Source organism: Oryza brachyantha, chromosome 10 (assembly GCF_000231095.2).
Source record: "Oryza brachyantha chromosome 10, ObraRS2, whole genome shotgun sequence".
In the NCBI taxonomy this organism is placed as follows: Eukaryota; Viridiplantae; Streptophyta; class Magnoliopsida; order Poales; family Poaceae; genus Oryza; species Oryza brachyantha.
In genome coordinates, this window is record NC_023172.2 from 9,761,497 (window position 1) to 9,783,662 (window position 22,166).

A 22,166-nucleotide genomic window follows, 5' to 3' on the forward strand; every position below is an offset into this window, starting at 1 on the left:
ATGCAAAATCAATCATCAAAATGTTTGATCACGATGTTTTCATATAATGCTCAAACATTATAAACAAAACTAAAAAAGATCATAAAAACAGTGTACTATAATCTATATAAGAACAAGAGAGAGTTTTAAGAAGAACAGTGTGGATTTGACAGATCAAAAATCAAGTGTGAAGCCCAAGCAGAATAATGAGCAAACAATGACACTTCAGTTTAGCAACAAGAACTTGCTGTTGGTGTGGTAACCCATCCTGGACTGATGGCCACCTGACCCTGGGATTACAGGTAGCCAGATCGTTGGCTTGATCTGATGATTCCTCTCAAATCATGGCTCAGAATGATCTGTGAACTTCTCAAGGCCCCATCACAATTCCCCAACTACTGCATCAAATTACATGGCATTTCAGGCCTTTTTATTTTCTTCTCTTCTTCAGATGATGATGGCTGGATGAAGGCGACGCTGCAACTCTTTTCGTAGCTCGTGTGTTTGTGCGTGTGTGAGTGTGAGTCTGTGAGATGCAGAATGAAGAGGAGGGTATTGAGGGTGACCTGGCAACCAGATGTATGCCTTACCTACTGCTACCATTATTTCTTCTGTATTTGGCATGCATTGGAAATTCTTTTTGTACTGGAAAGAATCCAAGTTTTCATCTTCTTGTGACCTTTCTGAAGCTTGAGCCATTTATTTGTTTTTGTTTTTGGAACCAACTTGAGCCATGGAGCACACAAATATTTTATGGGTATATCTGTTATTCGCGGTTTAGCGGCCAATGCTAGAGAATAAACTATGATGAGAAAAAAAACTCAAACTCAATCCTAAAATTAAGTTTTAAAATTCAAAATTTGGTTTTGTCTAATAAACTAACAAAGATACGATAAAAGGTGAAGATAAAAAGGACTGACCACTGGCCATGTGAGTTTTGAACTAGATATCTGAACATTGATCTTGCAAAGAGAAGACCTTTCAGAGCTGAGCTAGTGAAAATTAGAAAGTAGTAAACTTTTATTAACAATTAGCTGCCCTTCCTAACAAGATTTAACTTCCATGTTAATTCATGGGTCCTCCTGCTCTGCTATGTTAGTATATCTATGACTACTTCCAGGCTTTTCTGTGTGTCATTTATCATGATGCTGTGGACCTCAAGTACCTCACTGATAATTCAATCCAGCCTTTATTTCCCCTGCCTTTTTTGGTTCCCAATGATTTTAAGCTATTTGATCCCTACAATGATCTCATCATATGGCGATGTCGGCATTAAAAAACATGGTTCATTGTTGCTGAAACCCTGATACATATAATAGTTGCACGATTTACTGCTGGCCTCAGTCTTTCATCCTTTAATTATGCTTTCATTTGTTCAATCAGAGAACTCTAATGCAGTTTTGTTTTGTATTTTGATTCTAGCTGTAAAAATTATACAACTTAATACTGAATAAGACAATGATAAATACTTTCTGATTAATTACAGGAAGAAGGATAAAAAAAGACAAGTAGTTGTAGCTTGCAGACTTATCCAGGAAGAATAGGAGACAGGGATATTTTCAACTACTTGCATTGCATACTAAGTAAAGAGGATCCATTGGAAGAAGAATATCAGTTTAAGGGTTACTGTCACAACTGATGGCTGGGTTGCTGCCACTTGAGCCCTCCATGTACTGAAACCACATGGCCAAACTGTTAATGAGGTTGTTTGTTTTTTATACGATGCAGGAATTGTGACATGATTTTCTGTAGGTTCAGAACTATGGTAGCAGTCTCACAGGAAGATGTCGTTTTCATGCAACCAGTGCTTGTTGGTAAGAGAAATGTCCTAGGTTACACCAAGCACACCAATTCATTTACTCGAAATGTGAATGTCTGAAGAAGATATGCATTCAGTCTCACTTAACAGAAGAGGGGTTTATATATGGATGATCAATCATCTGTTCATATGTTCATGCATAGTCTCATCAGAATAGCAATGCAGTTGAGTTTCTCTGTTATCAACTTATCATCATTTAGACCTGACAATGTTACAGTACACTTCCAAATTGGAGTGTCAGACATCTCTTTCCCTGCTTCTGCTTTTGAGTTGGAAGAATATTTTGGCTAAACCTCCGAAAGCATCTGTTGGATCTGACATGATTTAAGTCGCTTTTTATGAGCATGCCATGCCAATGAATGGATTAATGGTTCCTAAATTTGTGACTTTTTGCATCTATTTATTTTGTGTAGTTATGATGTGCCACTTTCGGTTATTCACTCTTTCAAGCAACCCAGAGCTGTCTAATTGCTGTCCCTGAATTAACCTCTGGAAAAGAAGGACAAGGATTAGATACAGCATTAGAAAGGTAGTCTCTGAATCTTCTGAAAAGACAAAAGAGTAAGGGACAATAACTCTGTAGAGTTTACTGCTTCCATGTTTGTCTGATCATGGCCACTCATTTTGTTTAACTTCTAAGCAATTATGAAAGGTGTTTTCAGACTCAACGTGAGGTTTATTCCCTTAACAAAGGAAAGGAAAAGTTTCACTTGCTGATTATATATTTTTTTTGAGAACATGCAGGTTGCAAAATTCGTTCATTTCCTAGTTGCAGAAAATTCCATCAGAAAATCTCCTACCTGTGAGATGGGTGTACAAGGCATGTACAAACAATAATTTTACGGTTTCTGAGAAGGTAATAGAAGCTAACATTTTTTCTATATAAATTTTACACTAAAATTTTAGTACCTCTAGGTACCTACTCAATGTAAAATTGATCATGTACAAAGGGCACATTGCCGTGTTCAGATTTTTGTTGACGTGGAAGAGAGAAACGGACTATATCAGAAGAATTGGAAGATGGGATTCAACGACCTAAGAGTTTGGATAATTTCACCAGGAAGGATGTCCTTCAATATATTCAATGATCAAGTGCAAATTATGCACAAAAAAAAAAAACAAAGAAGCAAAGATGTCAACTACAGAATTTTTAGTCGTATGTGTATGGGCCTCCAATTATGCCCTAACAAGTAATTACTACCTCCGTCATTTTTCAGTTTTTTGGTACAATATTTTGACTCTTCGTCTTATTTAAAATTTTTTATGATTAATATTTTTATTGTTATTAGATGATAAAATACGAATAGTACTTTATGCGTGACTAATTTTTTTAAGTTTTTGTACAAACTTTTCAAATAAGATGAATGGTCAAACGTTGGACACAGAAAAACGAAAAATAAAATTATTATGAGACAGAGGTAGTAGGTCTTTAAAGTGGCACTTGATTTTTCGTAATTTTGAGTTGAGGGATGCTATATATCTGATTTTGCGATCGAGGGATATGAATAAAACTCAACCAACTGTTAAGGGACTTAGATTGAACTTTTTCCCTGTAAGGTGCCTGAAACGAATTGAAAATATTTCATTGGCGGTGTGAGATCCAAGTCCAACTTAAGTGTGGGCGAGAGAGGACGAAATGGTCAAGCCCAGTAGTTAGTCAGAGCTGAACAAAAATGATGTTTCGATGGCCCAAACAAAATTGAACAGAGTTAAGCCCAAATAATCAGCCTCCATGGTTGAAACCACAAAACCTCACTCATAAGTTTGAGCTGGTCACTTCCGAAACAATAGTAATCAAACATGTCAATAACATGGTAATTATTAATTTAACATGCAGTCTGAACTAGTCACTTCAAATGGGTTAGCATCCTGGCTTTTTTTTTTTCCTTTTTTGCTCGACCAAACTGAAGTTGTAATCTAACATGGTAATGACACCTGGCTTAGTCAAGCCAAGTCGGCAACTAATAAGGCTTTTTGTCAGGAGAAATATCACTCTGTTTCTGTGTGTGAAATACCTGTCTTTGGTAGGTTGCATTTCTTCAGGGCCTTCCTTTGAAGCTAGAATTTCATGACCCGAGATGTGTTAGCTCCTACTGACCACATTTTTTTTATGTCAATATATATAACTCCATGCAGCATCAGAGCCAAGATCCCTGAGTCCAAGCTAGATGAAATAATATTAGGAAAATTATATATCAATGGCCTACTTAGATTGGCATATGGTACTTTTTGCCAAAAGTTCATGAACTAGCATCCTCACATTTTTTGCTTATGCTTATGCTTATTCTTATAAGCCAAACTTTCAATTTTTAACATTTAATTTGAATTTGATTTTAAGATTTTTATAATTGTATTTTTTAGCCTTTGCTTCTAGATTGTTAAGAACATGTATATAAGTTTTATTTAAAATTATTTTTATTTATATATATGTCGTTTGGTATTTTAGGAAAAAAGTCAAACTAGAAGGGCCTAGGTAGCCGATCATGAATCATCATTTCATAAAGCCACGAAAGCATACGCACGTACTAAAATGGGGCCTATATTAGCCATGGCTCACTCTCACCAGCCAGTCAGGTCACTGTGGTATTTCTAGGTAACGGATTATGGATTATTATAGGCATGTCTCTTAAGTTTCTACATGCTACTTCCTCTATTTCAAATGATAAGATATGTTCTAGTTTTGTACTATGTTAACTTCTCCAATTTTGGCAACTCGATATTCAGTAATATCTATAATAACAAATTAACAAATAGATGTATTACCTAGACTTATTTTATAGGACTTATAAGTTATATTGAGGCTAGTGTATTTTTCTCGTAAACTCGGTCAAAGTCATGTAAGTTTGACCTAGGATGAAACTACGAATGGAATTGAAGGAGTACAATTTTTTTCAGAAACATAGGTATTTCTTATATAACTTCTTTTAAGTCAAGTTTTCCACTTTCAGACGTTTAGTTGGAGAAATAAAAATTTTTGGGTGTCACATCAGACGTTTAACTGGATGTCAGAAGGAGTTTTTGACATAAATAAAAAAAGAAATTTCATGGCTCGTCTAAAAACCGCGAGACGAATCTTTTGAGCCTAATTAATACGTCATTAGCGCATGTAGGTTACTGTAGCACTTATGCCTAATCATGGACTAATTATGCTTAAAAGATTCGTCTCACGATTTTCACATAACTGTGCAGATAGTTTTTCGTTTCATCTATGTTTAATGCTCTATTTAGATGTTCAAAGATTCGATGCGATGTTTTTGGAAGAAAATTTTTGGGACTAAACATAAAATTAAATCCATTCGTTTGCACCCTTAAATAATTATTATAAACCCAGTTCCATCAATCATCCATCATTACTTTAAAACACGCCCTCTGCTGATGAGATGGAGGTGCAAATCACCAGTCCCCCTCATCATCCTCATCAGATCATGCAGATGCAAATGTATCTAGCTAAGGTAAGCTGGCTAGCTAGCATCTTCCTCTCCAAACCTCCAATGAAATGCCCCTGCACACTGCACTTCAGTAGTAGTAGTAGCAACATACCATCAGCTCATCAGTCAGCTTCTGGCCCTGCTTTACTAACAAAAACTAATTTATAAATAAAACTTTTATATACGTATTCTTAACCATCTAAAAATCAAGTTGAAAATAAACTTCAATAAAAACACATAAAATTAGATCTAAAAATTAACTTTAAATTAAAAGATAAAAATTTTAGTTTATAAGTATAAAAAAACGAAAAATTGGAGATTGATAGTATATGCCTGAAGTTGAGCAGCTGTTCGATGAGCTAGGCAACGCGGTTACACTTTTAACAACAACAGGTCGCAATTAACCAAACAGGCTCGTCCTCCTGCCAGCTGTGGCGAGGCTGTACTCTGCTGTTGGCACAATCAAACCTCGGTCAGTGTGTGCGTGCGCTATGCAGATGGCAGAGCGATGTGGCGTGCATGCACCAGTGTCTACACTGATGTGAAGATTAGTGCGCATTTAGTTCCGTGAATTTTTTTATTATGTCCGATATTTAATCGGACGTTGGATAAGGTTCTTGACACGAATAAAAAAATAAATTTCATAGCTTGTCTGAAAACCACAATATAAATCTTTTATACCTAATCATTGACTAATTAGGTTCGAAAGATTCGAACCACGATTTCTCTCTAATTATGCAATTAGTTTTTTTATCTATATTTAATACTTCTAAAAAAGATTCAATGTGATATTTTTTGGAAAATAAATATTCCCAGAACGGGCCCTTAGTTAGGTGATTTACAGTACAATGATTAATTCATTATTATTGTTGTGTTTTATTGTTATTGTTATTTAATCTAAATATGTACAGGAGGAGCGATATAGCATGCAGGCATCAATGTTTAGTGATGTGGAGGTTTTGTTTGAGCATTTATATAAAATGACAAGAATATTTTCATTGTTACTTAACCTAAGTGTATATGGGTAGGTAGTAAGTCCAAAACGACGTGGTATCCATGCATTAGTGATGTAAAGATATTGTTACTCTTTAACAATAATCACATAATTAATCATATTAATGCGTAATTAGGTTCTCTTTGTCACACCTATGACATTTCTACAGACAAAAACTATGGAACTGTTAAAAGACAAGGTTCTGCAGTAAGCTTTTAAGCACACGAAATATGTCTTTCTCTACTTTAGATATTCCGGTCCATTCACGAATACTCGTTGGTATTAATCGAGGTTAGATGGACTCTTCGTTTTATATTATAAGACTTTCTAGCCTCATCTAAACTCATTCGTTAATAAATATATATAATTTATATATGTGTCTAGATTCATTAGTATCCTAGGCAATGCTAGAAATTCTTATATTGTAAAACAGATTGAGTATTTTTAAGTCACCTTGTAAACAAAATCATTTCCCTTCCATGAACCATCAGGATCAACATGAATGCTCCCTTTCAGACAAAAGATTTAAAGAAATTGTTTAGCATTTTGAAACAAGCGATTTTGGAACTTTTTAATCCTGTAAAATTTCTAAAAATGACTCAATGCAAATAGATTTTGGATAAAAGTTAGCAATGGCTCCAACTTCTTCAAAAAAATTCTTTGAGTCTCGCCCTCATCCAATTCATGTATTTTTTCTACGGTCTAATTAAATGATCATTTCCATACTATTTATATGTTTTTTAAACATATTGTCTTGTACGTGCATTCATGTCAAAATCACGTGTTTTTTCTATTTCTCTCTTTTTTTTCCTAATATCATGTTTCAAAGGATCCTGAACAGTAAAGTTGGATCCTACAATAATAAAAGATTTTTATGTCAGCTGTAGCTCTTTCCTAAACTCTTCAGCTTCTCCAAGCAGTTTAAACTGTTACTCAGATTTTGAAGTTCCAGAAAATAAACTAAAAATCAAAAGTTAAAAAACCCCAAAATTCCCGGTTTCTAAGAACTCACTTCTCATAATCTCATCCTTCTTCAAACATCGACGACCAATAGAATACTCGATCTTGTTTGAATTGAAAATGCACACCGTCACCGTACGTGCGAACCTGCACGGACTACGGCCGGAGAGGCTGTGCCATCGTAAGTACGGATACGTACAGCAGCAGCCAGCTCGAGTAGCCTGCCGGTGCTGAGTACAGCCTCTGTCCCCTTGACCAACTGCAACCATCTCTCTCCATTTTTCCTCCCTCTCTCTGCGTGCATTTTCAATTCAAACAAGATCAATAAGTACATTGATGATGCAGCGTCTTGTTCTCTAGGGATGATTCTGTGTTTTCGATCAGAAGAGGTCAGTGTCCAATTGTTATGGACAAAAGTTTTGATGAGACAAATCAGAATGCAGTGCCATGGATCCCCATCAAAGAGACCATCTTGTACCACAAGGTTACTTTGGCTAGGATGGAGAGAATTGGTCAGTGAGAGAGAGGGGAGTTGTTGCCACCTTTGCTAGCTTGATCTCCTTGCTAGCTAGGAGTTCTAGCTTGCACCTGGCAAGTGATTGTTGCCCTTGGCCCTACACAAGATTCATTCAACCGCCAACAGAAAGTGACTTCTCCTTTTGTCATCGACGCAGCACCTGGATAAAAATAATGCTGTGGATCAGAAGATCTCCATTTTTATCAGCATCTGGGTTAAAGCCCCAGTGCCTCTCTTTGATGTGAAGTGTCGGCAACATGCTTTTGAGAGGGTGTTTGATGATAAAACTCTGCAAGCAACAGTGTGCACAAATGGTTTAGCAGAATAAATGCCAGGTGAAAACATTCATTAGGATTGCAGAGTGCTGATAATTTCTTTAACACAATGTGTGGATGAGATTACTCTCAATGGGTCAGTAAAGAGCACATATTGAAAGCATCCATAGTTTTTTTTTATAAGCATGGGGTTAATTTTAGTTTATTTTACAAGTAGAGACGATAAACAAACAGTCCCGCTATACTTAATTGTACTATCTATATATAACCGAAACACTGTAATAATTAATTAGATAAAGGGGTCAAGTGAGTTACACTACGACCGTTGATTAATTACGACCGTTGATTAATTGGATCGTACGTAAGTCGGATGGCTGAGCCGTACGCGTAACAATTTCCATAAACAAACTAAGGAAAAAAAACTCAGAATAGACCAGCCATCTCTTGACACCACATTTCTCTTTCTTTGTCTTTAATTCAGAATGCTTGAGGCCTTGTTTAGTTCCTAATTTTTTTTAAAAAAACATCACATCGAACTTTGGACACCTCAATAAAGCATTAAACATAAATGAACTAAAAAACTAATTGCACAGTTACGGAAGAAATCTTGATACGAATCTTTTGAATCTAATTAGTCCATGATTAGCCATAAGTGCTACAGTAACAAACATGTGCTAATAACGGATTAATTAGGCTCAAAAGATTCGTCTCGCGGTTTCTAGGCTAGCTGTGAAATTCGTTTTTTCATTCGTGTCCGAAAACCCTTTCTGATATCCGGTCAAATATTTGACGTGACACTTCTCCCAAAAATTTTCTCAACCTAAACACCACCTGAAGGTGGACTAGTGTGAAAGCTGTTTAATCCATGCTTGCATGTCTCATAGTTATCTACCAATATTATAGAGTTTTTAACTCACCGAAATTGTCAGTGACCCTTTTTCTTTTTGACAACACTGGGACTGGGATGGCCCCAAGTTTTGCTTTGTTATTTATAGGCTTGAGGGGCTTTGAGGCAAGCTACCCTGTGCTCTTGCAACCTTCCTTCCTTCCTTCCATGGCTATGGCCCTATTTATGTTTGGCTGCTCCTGAATCTCCTCTTATTGCCCTTCTGTCCCACATCCCTGTCTCATAATTAAGCTGTTCCTAATTCTCTGAGGTGATTGGATTAGGAGGCAAACAACAAGGTAGAGTTCTCTGTTCTTGATTGTTCCTATTCTTTTGTTTTGCTGTTCATATGTTGTGTAGATTGTAACTTTCAATGTTGAGGGAAAAAAAGAAGGGGGGTAGATGAATGGTGCATTTTGGGAACAGGTTGCTGCTTCTTTGAAGAAATTAGAAATTGATGTGTTGATGTGTTCTTGCTGAGTTTGTCATACATTCTTTCCTTTGGTTTTCTTTGGTTGCAAGATTGAATCTTGTTATACTTCTCATTTGCCCTAGAATGGGATATATTCTTGAAAAACTATAAACTACCAACAAAAAATGAAAAGGTGTTCTTCAAAGAAGAAAAACAAATGAATGAAAATGAACATGAAATTTGTTCTGAAAATGTGAAACTCTTCCTTGGAACATAATTAGCTTTTATTTGCACAGGATAACTTGCATTTTGGATTAACAGCAAGAGGAATCAGATCAATCAAACAAGAGGAAAACGTGCAAAGAAGACGACAGACAAAGCTTGCATCATCACCTTGAGGCCCGAAGCCAAGAAAAGATGGGGCTGTCAATCTCATACCCACCAGACGACTACCTGCCAGCAATGGAGGACAACATGGGCAGGCTGTTCATCCGGTCCCTCAGCTTCGACGCCATGGAGATGGAGGAGGCCGCCGCCGCCGAGTCACACTCGCCATCGCCATCGCCGTCGCCGGCATTGCAGCCGGCGTTCGGCGGCTCCGGCGGGAAGCTGATCATAGAAGGCTCCCTGAGCTTCAAGAGAAGAGAGGCTGACCCGGTTCAGATGGAGACCATGATATCCATCAGGAGCCCAGAGCAGGACAGCAGCAGTAGCAGCAAGCCGAATGCCACTGCCAGTCCGTCGAGATTCACGTCGGCCGCCGCCGGAGACCGGTCACCGGAGTCTCCGGCGGTGGCCGGACTGCGTAGCCCGGAGCACCAGGCGGCCGCAGTCAGGCTGCAGAAGGTGTACAAGAGTTTCAGGACGAGAAGGCAGCTCGCAGATTGTGCCGTTCTCGTCGAGCAGAGATGGTATGTAGTACTATGATCCTCATGCAAAATGCAAATTTTTGTGCATTTTTTTGTCGTAGAATATTACCGGTAGAGAACACCGTAAATGTATTAGTTGTGTTTGAATTGTGTGATGCTTGAAATTTAGGTGGAAATTGCTCGATTTCGCGCTGCTCAAGCGGAACTCGGTGTCATTTTTCGACATTGAGAAGCCCGAGACGGCGGTCTCAAGATGGTCTCGGGCAAGAATGAGGGCTGCCAAGGTAGAGTCCATTTGCATCATCCCTTATCGTCCACATCATTTGCTCACTGACACGTGGACCTAGAGCCCTAGACCCTCCTTGTCGATGAGGCGAGGAGGGTGTTTCGCAAATTCAGTGTCATATGAGGAATTGATTTCTGAACTTTTAACATAGGCATGATTGTTATTTCAGTTAGCATGGAATTTATACTGCATTACTGACATAGGTGTAGTGTTGCTATCACCTTTAGGTTGGCAAAGGTCTGTCCAAGGATGAGAAGGCCCAGAAACTTGCTCTGCAGCACTGGCTTGAGGCGGTACATGCTTCAAACATGATCTCCAAGCACTATTTTCATGATTGCATCCAAGGAAAACTGAAATTTGATCTCATGTCCGATTATCAGATCGATCCTCGACATCGGTATGGGCACAATCTGCACTACTACTACCACTGTTGGCTCCACTGTGAGAGCAAGCAGCCATTCTTCTACTGGTGCGAGTCTGCAAATCTCTGAAGAATGTTTCACATCTTTGAACCCAGTTGACACATAAGGTTACTGACGATTTTTATGATTCTGAAGAACAGGTTGGATGTAGGTGAAGGGAAAGATGTCAACTTAGAAGAGCACTGCCCAAGATGGAAGCTGCATAAGCAATGCATCAAGTACCTTGGCCCTGTAAGTTCCCTCATTCTTCTTCTGATCTGAAAATCCGAACCAACCATTGAGAAACTGCCTAGCTGCAGAAATTGCATCTGACTAACGAGAAATGTTTGTTCTGGGACTGTAGAAAGAGAGGGAATCCTATGAAGTGATTGTCGAGGATTCGAGGCTAATGTACAAACTGAACCGTCAGATCGTCGATACAACCAAAAGCCGAAAGGGCTCAAAATGGATCTTTGTGCTGAGCACATGCAAGACTCTCTACATTGGTGAGGTAGATGGCTACTGCATCCATGGCACTTCCTTGACAAACTATCGCTACATTTCTTCATCTTGCAAACACTCCAAAAACTGATGAGATGCTGGGTTTTTGCGACACGATTATAGAAACAGAAGGGCACATTCCAGCACTCCAGCTTCCTGGCAGGGGGAGCTACATCAGCTGCAGGGAGACTAGTTGTGGAGGATGGAAATTTGAAGGTATGTTGGGGATTTGTCGATTTCTACGAGCAACACTGCGTTTGCTCTTTCTGACTCTCGAGATTGGCTTGTTTCAGGCAGTATGGCCTCACAGCGGGCATTATCGCCCGACAGAGCAGAATTTTCAGGAGTTCATGAACTTCCTGAAGGAGAGGAATGTAGATCTGACCAATGTTATGGTGAGAAGCCAAGTGTGAATGTCACAATTCATTTGCAGGCAAATATAAACACTGCTAGAGTTTTCTTTGAACTGACTGGCTGACTGGTGTGCCGTTTTTCGGTTTTGCTACAGTTGAACCCTTCAGAAGACGAAGACGATCCCGAATTCAGCCTCAGGAGCAGCCATTCTAGGCAGGACTTAACCGAACTCTGCCAGCCCGACAAGGAAGACCAGAATGCACAAATAGCACAACACCATGACACTGAAGAAACCAAGATCAGCAGTGGCGCACCCACCATGGTGACCACACCGACAATCAGGAAATCCACATCAGTGAACAAGCTGCAAGGGAAGCGGCCTACCAGGCTGCTGATCAGTTCCAACAGCAGAGACCTATCTGCCACAGACAGCAAAGGAAAGCCGTCACCGGTTAGGAAGGACATGGACGAGGACTCCACCATGTTCGGGGAGTGCCTCGCCTTCTGCAAGAAGAACCTGTTCGAAGAGGGAGGTGACGAAGAAGATGAGCTGGTGGAAGTACCAGAGGAGCTAATCCTGAGCCGTATCAACTCCAAGAAGGCCATGAAATCATACCAGCTGGGGAAGCAACTGTCCTTCCAATGGAGCACTGGAGCTGGACCTCGGATCGGGTGCGTTCGCGACTACCCATCGGAGCTCCAGTTCCGCGCATTGGAGGAGGTCAGCCTGTCACCTCGAGGAGACAAGTCGGCGAGGTTTTCGTCACCGAGGCCAAGCCCCTTGACACCAAATAGCATCCCAGTTGCAAGATTTGGCTGTAGCCCTACAACCCAAGGTGACAACATGGGGCTGAGCCTGAAGCCAAGGCAGAGGAGTGCTACTTGGGCTGCTTTCTAGTGTTAACATTGCATGCAATTGCAAAGGCAGTGCTGCTTCTCTTTCTTTACTGGAGGATGATGCGTGTAAAGCGAGTGAGGGGGGGGGGGGGGGGGGGGGGGGGGAGATGGGACTGCCATTCTTTGGTTTTGTAGATGTGTAGAGAAAACACACTGTGACTTGCAGTGAACAAGTAATAAGATGTTTCTTTCAAGGGAGATGTAATAGCAAGTAGGATTTATTCAAGGTTCAGGCACAACAGAAATTAAAGGTTTCTGGAGGAAAATAATGGATGCCATAATTTCTGCCAGAAGAGATCAGACATTGCTGGGTTCATTGCAAGAACATGCATTTGTTAATCAAACCATAAGAACCAGAAGATGAACCTGAGAGTGAAGTACAGAGGAGGATTAGACATTCACAACCTCAAACAAAACAATTAATTATGCTGATTTCCAGCTTTGATAGCCATGTCGCACTCTTTAGTAAATTGAAGATAGCATTCATCTAACCGGTTCATGTTGCCCAAAGCCAGTAGAGCATAACTATGTCTCACAACAATGGAATTTTAGTTTTAGACAACAGACCAAAACTGCAACCAGATAAGTACCCATTACATTTCCATTGCTCTTAATTCATAACATATAGCCTACTCAGAAAGACAAACCATTGTTCAAGAACTGGATCAGAAAGCAGTACACAAAATAAGGCGACGATCTGGCATTTTACTTTTAACGGCAGGAACCACGAAATAACACGAACACCAGCTTCAGCGCAGCCTCCTGGCCTCCCTCTCAGACTCGAGCAGGGTGAGGATGTCGCCCTCGCGCACCGGGCCCTTGACGTTCCTCATGATGAGACGGTTCTGGTCGTCCAGGAACTTCACTCTGACCTGGGTCACCTGACCCCTCGAGCCAGTGCGGCCCATCACCTTCACCACGACGGCAAGCTTGACCTGGGTATCCATGCTGCACAAGCAGGAAACACACGGTTAAGTGAAACTGATTTCTTAGGTGAAACAGCAGTAGGCAACTTAATTGCAGTTATCCCCAATACTACTATGCACTCTAATTATACATGCTTATATATCAAATCAAAATTTAGTATCAAATGCTATACAATTCAAGCTAAAGTAAACTCTACAATTGTTTAGTGCCAGCAATTACAGTTCACCAACAAAATACACTGCTACAGTTGATCAACACTAAACTACTGAACTATGATTAAGTGCTTGACCCAGCAATCGCGCTGTAGCAAGCAGAAGATTATGAATAAAAAGGAATCCATACAAGACATCGTTTACAATAATAACCGAATCTACAAAACAATAACCGAATTAGCGATATGCACAAATCCGCTTGTACAGAGAGATTAGCGATTCACTCATCCTATGCACAAATCTACAAAATCGATCAAAACAATGACCGATTCACGCGCACAAGACTACCTACCTATCAATCTACCGCCTTTGATACCAAACGGAACCGCGAGCGCAGATGGGGGATGCCAGCAGCGACGACGTCGACATGGTGATCTATCTAGCTTGCCACCACGCCGCGCAGCGCTGCGGCGCGCGTCCATGGCTTCCAAGAGAGCCATGAACACGCCACGGGCGAAGGAAGGGGGAAAGAGGGGGGGGGAGGATACGCACGCACCTTCTCTTCTCCGGCTGCTAGAGACGACGACGACGAGATGAGGCTGCTGCTCCGGCGGCGACGGCGGCGCGAGGAGGAAGGAGTGGATGCGAGGGTGGAAACCCTAGGGTTCGTCTTGGGTGGTTTATATAGAGGGAGCTGCGCTGAGTGGTTTGTTGACCTGTTGGGCCGGGCCGGGCCCGGCAGGCTTAACAAATTCTATTTTAACAACTTCTCGAAAACATGGTCGCTGTTTGGATCAGTTTGAGTTCGAAGTTTGTAAGTTAAATTAAAGTTAATTATAATTTTATATTAATCAAATATGTAAACAAATTGATTCATCCATACGTTATTTATGTAATTATGGATCGAAATCTATGAATTTCTTAAGCCAGTGATGAGGGCGATTGTTTAGCTTTTCATATATTTTATTATCACTATTTAATGATATAAATGATAAAAATAACTGCTAAAGTTAAAAATCTGTTTAGAAAGTTTATATGATGAAACTCTATATAAAATTATTGTAAAAAACACACCATTTAGTGGTTTGGGAAACTTGCACATAAAAGGTGAGGAAAAATCAAAAAAAAGAAATGCTGAGGAAAAAAACGCAGCATAGATTAGTTGGCTTTATAGTCGAAAACATTTTGGGTTTATCCTCTCTCTGCCCGCCCTGACTTAAGTTTCAACTCCAAGCCTTTAGTGGTTCAAATTTAATCCAATGTTATAAACACTTATTTTATTCATAAATGAAAAAAAAATATTCCATTGATTTTGCGAGCAAAAGCCATCGACACCTAAAGAGGGTTTTAGCAAAGTTACATTCTTTATTGTAACCCAACTCTTAGCTGAAGTGATCATCTCTCGCAATATACAAACACCTTTTTTTATTTTTTATTTTTGCTTTTGTTTATGCTTACTTTGAATTTTCAGTCTTAAATTTAGAGTTGATTTTATTTTTTTCACCTTAGTTTATTTTTTAATCTTAGCTTTTAGATCGATAAGAGTACGCATATAAAAATTCTATATAAATTATTTTTATTTGTAAATATGCCGTTTAGCTTTTTCAACAAGAGAGCCAAAAAATCACCCCACAAGTCTTAGACTGAAATCGTCCACAGGATTCATCACATTGCCATGTTGCTAAAGAGACATCACAACACACATTTACATTAACTTCAAAGGAATACACAGTACCGTGATTCTTGCGTGCCCCAACTATCCATGACTAGCTACTACTCTAGATAGCACACATTTGAAGTCGAAAATAATAAAAAAGAGAGAGAGAAATAAATGCAGCACTGTATCGTCTTGATCTCTACAGGCTAACTGGAGTAACATGCTATACATACAAGGAATCGGTTCTGAGCACTGAGCATGGGTCATGAGCTGCAATGCTTGGCACTGGCATTGATGATACAGCGCCGCTAAAAGGAAACATAGATGTAACTCAGGGCTTGTCTTCTGACTCAAGGTTTGGGTTCACAGAATCGGTTCGCTGTGCCGGGGACGAATTATCCTGTAACAAGCAAACCACGTAAGCACCGAAGTCAGAGCATAGCATTAGACAACAGGGAGTGTATTTTAGTGTTTACCATGTCAATATCTTCCGATCCACGAAGGCATTCATCTGTTTCGGCATTTGCATTTACTGGCTCTGGGGGTGGCAAGGCAGAATGCTGCATCCATATGAATAAATTCACTTAAAACCGTGGAATATGGGATTGTGAGAGAATCAATACAATTGTATGTTTACTTGCCATAAGGGATGATTGGCTTTGTGCTTGCTTGCTGCCTGGGTCCATTTCCGACTTAGATTCTACATTGGGAGTAGTGACTGTTAATGAAATATGTAACTATGTACTAATAGTGGTTTACATTTGACTAAAGAAATAAGCATGCTATGGTTATCACCAAGGATAGGGCACCAAGTAACTCAGTAACTGACTAACGTGGTTGAAAAAACTAAACATTGATGGAAGAGAGTTCAGAAATACCTGAAGGAGAAAAGTAATATGAATTATTCAATTAATTAATGTCCATGTATAGACTTACACGCTAGAACAGGTTATTAATATCTTTATGATAACAGAGCTACCAAAGAACCTGTAACAGCAATTTAAAAGCGCTGTAAAAAATAATAATACCTGCTTCATCAACAACAGTTGTCATGGTATGCTCATTAGGTGGTTCACACTGACTGCCTGGAATGCTGTTTGCACAATGATATATTAGTACCATATTATGACTACGATTCAAATAAATTTCTTGTTCAGAATTCAAAGTATTGAATAGAGCATCACCTTTCTAGTTGCTCTTTATTCACATCTTGTATATCCTGACTATTAGAAACAGGTGGACCTCTTACCATTACCTGATATATAAATGGGTTATAGAGATACTCAGTTTTAAATAAAAGGCAACCAATTTATGTATATGAAGAATAATCCTGCACGGCAAGACTGAAATGCACAAATGAGATAATGCAATTAAAAAGTTTTCAATATTTGCATCTCATGGTCTCACCTCATCCCCCATACTCGTGAATATGTCTTGAAATTTCCGTAAAGCAATCTCCATGTTGTGAAGCTCCATATGCATTGCCTGAATAAAGAAAAACAGATAAGATCAACTCGCATTCTTGGAGTATCACAGACAATTGGAAAGGCATGATCTTAGAACAGAATAACCTGCTTCTCTGAAGTCAGTCTCTCAATAATCTCATCCTTCACCAATAAAGATTTCCTAAGGTAACATCGTTAAAGAGATACAACCAACAAAATGGGACAAATGAAAACTATGATTGCTGCAATGACTTTTAACTCAGTAAAAATGGATATTTCTTCTAGTTGAGGCTGAAATTTATTGTTGAGTTTCTCAGCCTCAAGATGTTCCCTCAATTCATATATCATCCTCGCCCTATTCCGGAGTTCAAGCTGGTATTTACTTATTTTTTCTTCTAAGAAACTAAGTTTTTCTGCATAAGTGAAAAATCAAAGTTAGAAAGCAGATTCACAAAGATTACCAACATATATGGAATCATCATATGGAAATACAATCTGAGGCTGATTAAGTATATTACAAGAAGCAACCATACCAACAAAATCTTTCTCAAGAACAGAAATCTTCTCTACCTTACCCTTCAAGTCAGAAGCTGAAATTGCGACATAGATCAGATTAATGCATAAAGAATGCACACCAGTGCAATAAAGATAATAAAAAATACAATTATTTAGAAGGACGTAGCAGCAAAACAATGGTAGGATAAGAGGTTTAAACTATTTGCGTACCTACATTTTCCTTGTCACTAACTAGACATTTCACATCACCGAGTACTTGTTTCACCGCAGTGACTTCCTTTCCTACTGAACCAAATAAAGCCATATGAGCATTCAGCTTTTCTGAAATTACAGCAATCTGTTTATCCTTCATCTGGATGGTCCATCGCAAAGAACAAGCAGAGTCCTGCCTATCAAACATGGTACCATGAGCCAATAATCAGTTTGGTTCCACATACAGGTAATTCGTCAATATGTGAATTGGTCTTAAAACTGTACAAGTCTTGAGACTAAGAACCAACATATGCAAATAGCAGAAGCAATAACAAGGCAGAATTATATGGCAGATCATAGGCAATGTACAATAAAGCAGACTCCAGATGCACTCTTAGTCTAACAAATGCATATCGATTATTAAGAAAACAAACTATCATACTAATGCAAGTAGTCTCACATAGATATGCAGTTATTACAAATACCATGAGTTTGACGTGGGAAGAAAACATAGAAACGAGTTCAACTCCATATAAACTAACTGACGAAAAGAAGGGATGAAATTAAGGTAAACGCCTGCCTCGTAATGTTTTATGAAAGCCTCCTTTGATTGAAGCAGCCCCTCCATGTTATGTTTCAACTCCTTTTCGTTTCTCTCCAGCTGCTCGTTCTCAGTTTCAAGGCATTTTATCTGTAAAAAAAGATACTGCAATGAACCTCAGCTGAACAGGTACAAATCAAGCACTATAGGAAGAATCAAGTATCCACAGGGTGGAATTACATAACATAGACATCAAGAACCAAGTTTTGTGTATACCTAATCAACCAGGCACCAGGACTAGTCATTGTTTCTTTCTCGAAGAATAAGGAATAGTCATTTTTATGATTCCGTAAAGTACAAATATAAACTATGATAGACAACCGGGTCAAATAGCCTCAAATGATCGTCTAAATGCCTCGAAACACAACAACATACGGCAATTCTTGTACGAGTGCATCAATGCGTTTGAGTGAGTAACTGTAATTTAGTTAGGCATCAAAACTACACCACACGAGCTCCAGGGCGCGCGTATCACCCAAATCCATGAGCCGAGACCGAGAGCAAAAGCTAGTCGGCGAAATTGAGAGTGTGAAGGGGGCCACGCAAACGAACCCTGGACTCGAGGCTCCGGAGCGCGTCGTCACGCGCCGCCACCTCGGCGCGCAGCTCCCGCGCCTCCCGCCGGTGCCCTTCCTCCGTCTCCTTCCACCTCTGCACAAATTCCACACGCATTAGCAAAGAAGAACTCCACGACGACCCAATATCCTAATCCCCAGCAACGAGAAGCGAAGTACGATCCGGAGAGAGAGAGAGAGAGAGAGAGAGAGAGAGACCTGAACGGAGGAGTGGAGCTCCTCGCGCGCGGCACGCTCACGCTCCTGCGAAATCGTAACGCGGAGGAGTTATTGGCACTAGAAGAGGAAGAGGAAGGCATTGGATGACCAGCAAGCAGGCTCACGCGGAGGAGCCGGTGCTCGGAGACGAGAGAGACAAGCTGCAGCTGCAGCTGCGACAGCGCCGCCACCTCCGCCTCCATCAATCGCCCGGCGCCGGCGGAGCCGCCGGAGAGAGCTGATCGGAGCTTCGCTGAACAAAAACGCAAAAAGAGAGAAAAACTTCACCTGGACCCACATGTCAGTGACGTCGTGTCTTGCGAGTGGGCCCGGTCCGGCCCAAACCAGTTCTGAACGAAAGGCCCAAACAAATTCCCACCGTCGATCTCAATCCGACGGCCAAGATCGCGCCCCAAACCCTAGCGTCCACCCGCCGCCTCCCTATAAGAAGTTCCCCTCTCCCTCCTCGCCAAAAATCTCTGCCCTAATCCTCCCGCCGCCGCCGCCGCCGACGCCGACGCCGACGACGCACGTAGCAACCGCCGCGCCGCCGTCGCCGGAGAAGAGGAGGGGAGAGGAGCCATGGGTCGCGTCAGGACCAAGACGGTGAAGAAGACCTCGAGGCAGGTGATCGAGAAGTACTACTCGCGGATGACCCTCGACTTCCACACCAACAAGAAGGTGCTCGAGGAGGTGTCCATCCTGCCGTCGAAGCGGCTGCGCAACAAGGTCGCCGGGTTCACCACCCACCTGATGCGCCGCATCCAGCGCGGCCCTGTCCGCGGCATCTCGCTCAAGCTGCAGGAGGAGGAGCGCGAGCGCCGCATGGACTTCGTCCCGGAGAAGTCGGCGCTCGAGGTCGAGGAGATCCGCGTCGACAAGGAGACCATGGAGATGCTCACCGCGCTCGGCATGGCCGACCTCCCCGGCGTCGAGCGCCAGCCCGAGGTCTCCGCCGCCCCGGCCTACTCCCGCCCGCCCTACGGCGGCCCCCGCCGCGACCGCGTCTAGGTGGTCCTCCCATCCCGCCGCCGCCGCCCATGCCTCTCCTAGCTGCGCACTACTGAGTTTTATGTTTATCTTTAGATCTATGGTTGCTTCCAAGATTTTTGAACTTAGCTGTGATGATGCTTTATGTTACCATTACCATGGACATGAAATCTTTCTATCGCACTGGTGAAATCTAAGTGATTCCATATATTACCATGAAACGTGTGATTGCTCTTGGTTCGAGATTACGAGTTAGCCTGCTCCATATATCGTGTGCCATGGATCAGAAATATTTTGAATTGCATATTGTTAATGGTTTGTAAACGGTGTTAATGGTTGGCCTAATTATAGGATTTGTTATGCACAAACGAGAATCAACGCTGCTGTAAGGCTAGACAATGTTGATGATTTCATGGACTGTTTTGTGCTGGGTAGAATTTGTTAAACACCTTAAAGCTGATTTCATTGAGCGTTTTGGCCTTTGATATAAATTTGTTAAAACAATTAGGCTGGTTTTATTCTCTGATTAGTCGTGGTTCCAGTGGTATCCATCTTTGTTAGCAGTGTAGCAATATTGTTGACAATCAAGTGTTGATTGGTGTTGCCTTTCTTGTATCCTGAAGTATTGATTGTGTTGCTTTGCTTTGCATATCCTGGAGTCCTGACTTGGTATTGTTCTATGATCATGGAAATTCTCTAGTTGGAATGAGTAGTCAGATGGATTTATGTTTTCAACTAATGTAAATTCCTCGATAAAGTTTGTATATGCATCATACTTCTGTTTTACGTGTGGAATTCTCATAGTTCCTTCTGAATTGTTCGATGTTTTCTCGTGTACGGTTTTAGTGTTTTAGTTCTGAATTGTTGGTTTTGGTATTTCACAAGTTGTTTTGTTAGTCTGGACCGTTAGGTTGTTTCAAAATTTGTTTTCTCAGTGTTGTGGAGAGTAATGCTATATGCACTAAGAAATTCTTGCTAACCCCTCAGAAAGAAATATCGTTGCCGTTTGATCTAGTCAATTGCTAGTTATTGAACCACATTTTGCCACATTAGTTTTTGTAAGGACTTTGTAACAGTTTGTTTGCATGTCTATCATTTTTCTGTTGTGAATATTGACCAAGAAGTTGCTTTACCGTCGTTCAATGACACCCACTGGTTTTCTGAAAACAGTGTTATTTTGGAACTTTGCCTCGTAATTGTAATGTTTTTAAGTTTTTTTTACAACTGCCACTATTTCATAAGTTAAATTTCTTGTTGGGATCGTTGTGCAGTATGGTGTTCCACTTTGCTATAGCAAGATAATCGCAAGGCAGAATGGCAGAATGGTATTAAGAGAACCACTGATTGAAAGTTCCGCTTTGTGAACTGCCAAATGGTGTATTTTTTGCAAAAACTTTATATGAAAGTTGTTTTAAAAAATCATATTAATTTATTTTATATTTTTTAAATAACTAGCAAAATGCCCGTGCGTTGCAACGGGGTTAAACAAAAGTTTAAAAAATTATAAAAATGTTCGATTAACCCATGCTTGTTTAAAGATTATAGCTGACATGTAATGTCATAAAGAGAGATATTAACTACCAACACTTTTACCAGTAACAGGGGTTGGAACGGGATATTTGAGAATACTAAATTGTTGCAAATGGAAGCTTATAATTGAAAGTAGTAAATTGTACTCAGCATGTACAGCCAAAAATGGGAATTAAACATTTAATTAATGATCACATGACTTTTGCTGTGTACAATAGGTTTGTAGTAATATCAAATAACTAAATAACTATTTTTATTGTTGAATATTGCTAATACATTTAAGAATTTCTTGTACACCGTAAGGAATGTTGATTTCACCCTAGTTCTGTTTATACGTCAACAGATGTGCTAAAAAATGTTTTCTTTGTTCGTATTCATAGCCATCCTGCAAATACTTTTACATATGTAAAATCAAGGTTGACATCTTGTTTTAAATAATAGTATTTAATGGAGATTGGTAGTATATGATACTATTTAATGGAGATTGGTAGTATATGATACTGACCTTTAAAACCGGAAGTTGTAATTCTGAATCTGTCCACGTGCGCATAAAAAGGAAAACAAGATAACCAGATAACTTGCTGATAAATTAAATTGTTAGCTATCTTTATGTTAGAAAATTAAACTACTGTAGATATAATTAATTAATATCAATTGGTTTTAAAGAAACTTACTTTTTGTGAGTTGGAATATTTGATACTATATCTAATTCCACTCGTTTTTCACACGCACAATTTCCGAAGGGTGTATTTTTTACAAAAATTTTCTATAGAAAAGTTAGTTTTAAAAAATCATATTCATCTAT

The 22,166-nt window shown here is 40.0% G+C and overlaps 3 protein-coding genes and 1 long non-coding RNA gene across 4 annotated transcripts; 2 read left to right on the forward strand and 2 right to left on the reverse strand.

Annotated features, from left to right (window-relative positions):
- The first annotated feature begins 9,015 nt into the window (after positions 1–9,015).
- Positions 9,016–12,980, forward strand: LOC102714319 (IQ domain-containing protein IQM2-like). The gene is made up of 10 exons (XM_040528067.1): positions 9,016–9,157; positions 9,567–10,181; positions 10,309–10,423; positions 10,653–10,718; positions 10,806–10,894; positions 10,988–11,078; positions 11,191–11,337; positions 11,451–11,543; positions 11,621–11,722; positions 11,836–12,980. Exons 2-10 carry the CDS (start codon positions 9,688–9,690, stop codon positions 12,577–12,579), a joined length of 1,941 nt encoding a protein of 646 aa, XP_040384001.1. The 5' UTR covers positions 9,016–9,157; positions 9,567–9,687; the 3' UTR covers positions 12,580–12,980.
- A 59-nt stretch (positions 12,981–13,039) lies between these two features.
- LOC107305182 lies at positions 13,040–14,319 on the reverse strand. Its single transcript, XR_001551294.1, has 2 exons — positions 14,214–14,319; positions 13,040–13,526 (listed from the first exon to the last, which is right to left on the reverse strand). It is a non-coding gene; the product is annotated as an uncharacterized LOC107305182 (long non-coding RNA).
- A 945-nt stretch (positions 14,320–15,264) lies between these two features.
- Positions 15,265–19,088, reverse strand: LOC102710057 (golgin subfamily A member 5). Its single transcript, XM_015841751.2, has 14 exons — positions 18,967–19,088; positions 18,842–18,886; positions 18,621–18,719; positions 18,048–18,158; positions 17,486–17,660; positions 17,293–17,349; positions 17,036–17,172; positions 16,886–16,945; positions 16,722–16,799; positions 16,499–16,569; positions 16,343–16,407; positions 15,956–16,014; positions 15,791–15,874; positions 15,265–15,714 (listed from the first exon to the last, which is right to left on the reverse strand). Exons 1-14 carry the CDS (start codon positions 19,042–19,044, stop codon positions 15,646–15,648), a joined length of 1,188 nt encoding a protein of 395 aa, XP_015697237.2. The 5' UTR covers positions 19,045–19,088; the 3' UTR covers positions 15,265–15,645.
- Positions 19,089–19,318: 230 nt separating this feature from the next.
- LOC102714770 (40S ribosomal protein S17-4-like) lies at positions 19,319–20,052 on the forward strand. The gene has a single exon (XM_015841866.2). It carries the CDS (start codon positions 19,424–19,426, stop codon positions 19,850–19,852), a length of 429 nt encoding a protein of 142 aa, XP_015697352.2. The 5' UTR covers positions 19,319–19,423; the 3' UTR covers positions 19,853–20,052.
- Positions 20,053–22,166: the final 2,114 nt, after the last annotated feature.

What these genes read in the sequence shown, in the direction of transcription:
- LOC102714319 (XM_040528067.1), top strand. Translation starts at nt 9,688, where the DNA reads ATGGGGCTGTCAATCTCATACCCACCAGACGACTACCTGCCAGCAATG. An exon ending in GTTCTCGTCGAGCAGAGATG is followed by an intron (nt 10,182 to 10,308) that starts GTATGTAGTACT and finishes CTTGAAATTTAG; the next exon opens with GTGGAAATTGCTCGATTTCG. An exon ending in CAAGAATGAGGGCTGCCAAG is followed by an intron (nt 10,424 to 10,652) that starts GTAGAGTCCATT and finishes TATCACCTTTAG; the next exon opens with GTTGGCAAAGGTCTGTCCAA.
- LOC102710057 (XM_015841751.2), bottom strand. Translation starts at nt 19,044, where the DNA reads ATGGAGGCGGAGGTGGCGGCGCTGTCGCAGCTGCAGCTGCAGCTTGTC. An exon ending in TTCAGCCTCAACTAGAAGAA is followed by an intron (nt 16,946 to 17,035) that starts ATATCCATTTTT and finishes TAACGATGTTAC; the next exon opens with CTTAGGAAATCTTTATTGGT. An exon ending in AAAGCCAATCATCCCTTATG is followed by an intron (nt 15,875 to 15,955) that starts GCAAGTAAACAT and finishes ATATGGATGCAG; the next exon opens with CATTCTGCCTTGCCACCCCC.
- LOC102714770 (XM_015841866.2), top strand. Translation starts at nt 19,424, where the DNA reads ATGGGTCGCGTCAGGACCAAGACGGTGAAGAAGACCTCGAGGCAGGTG.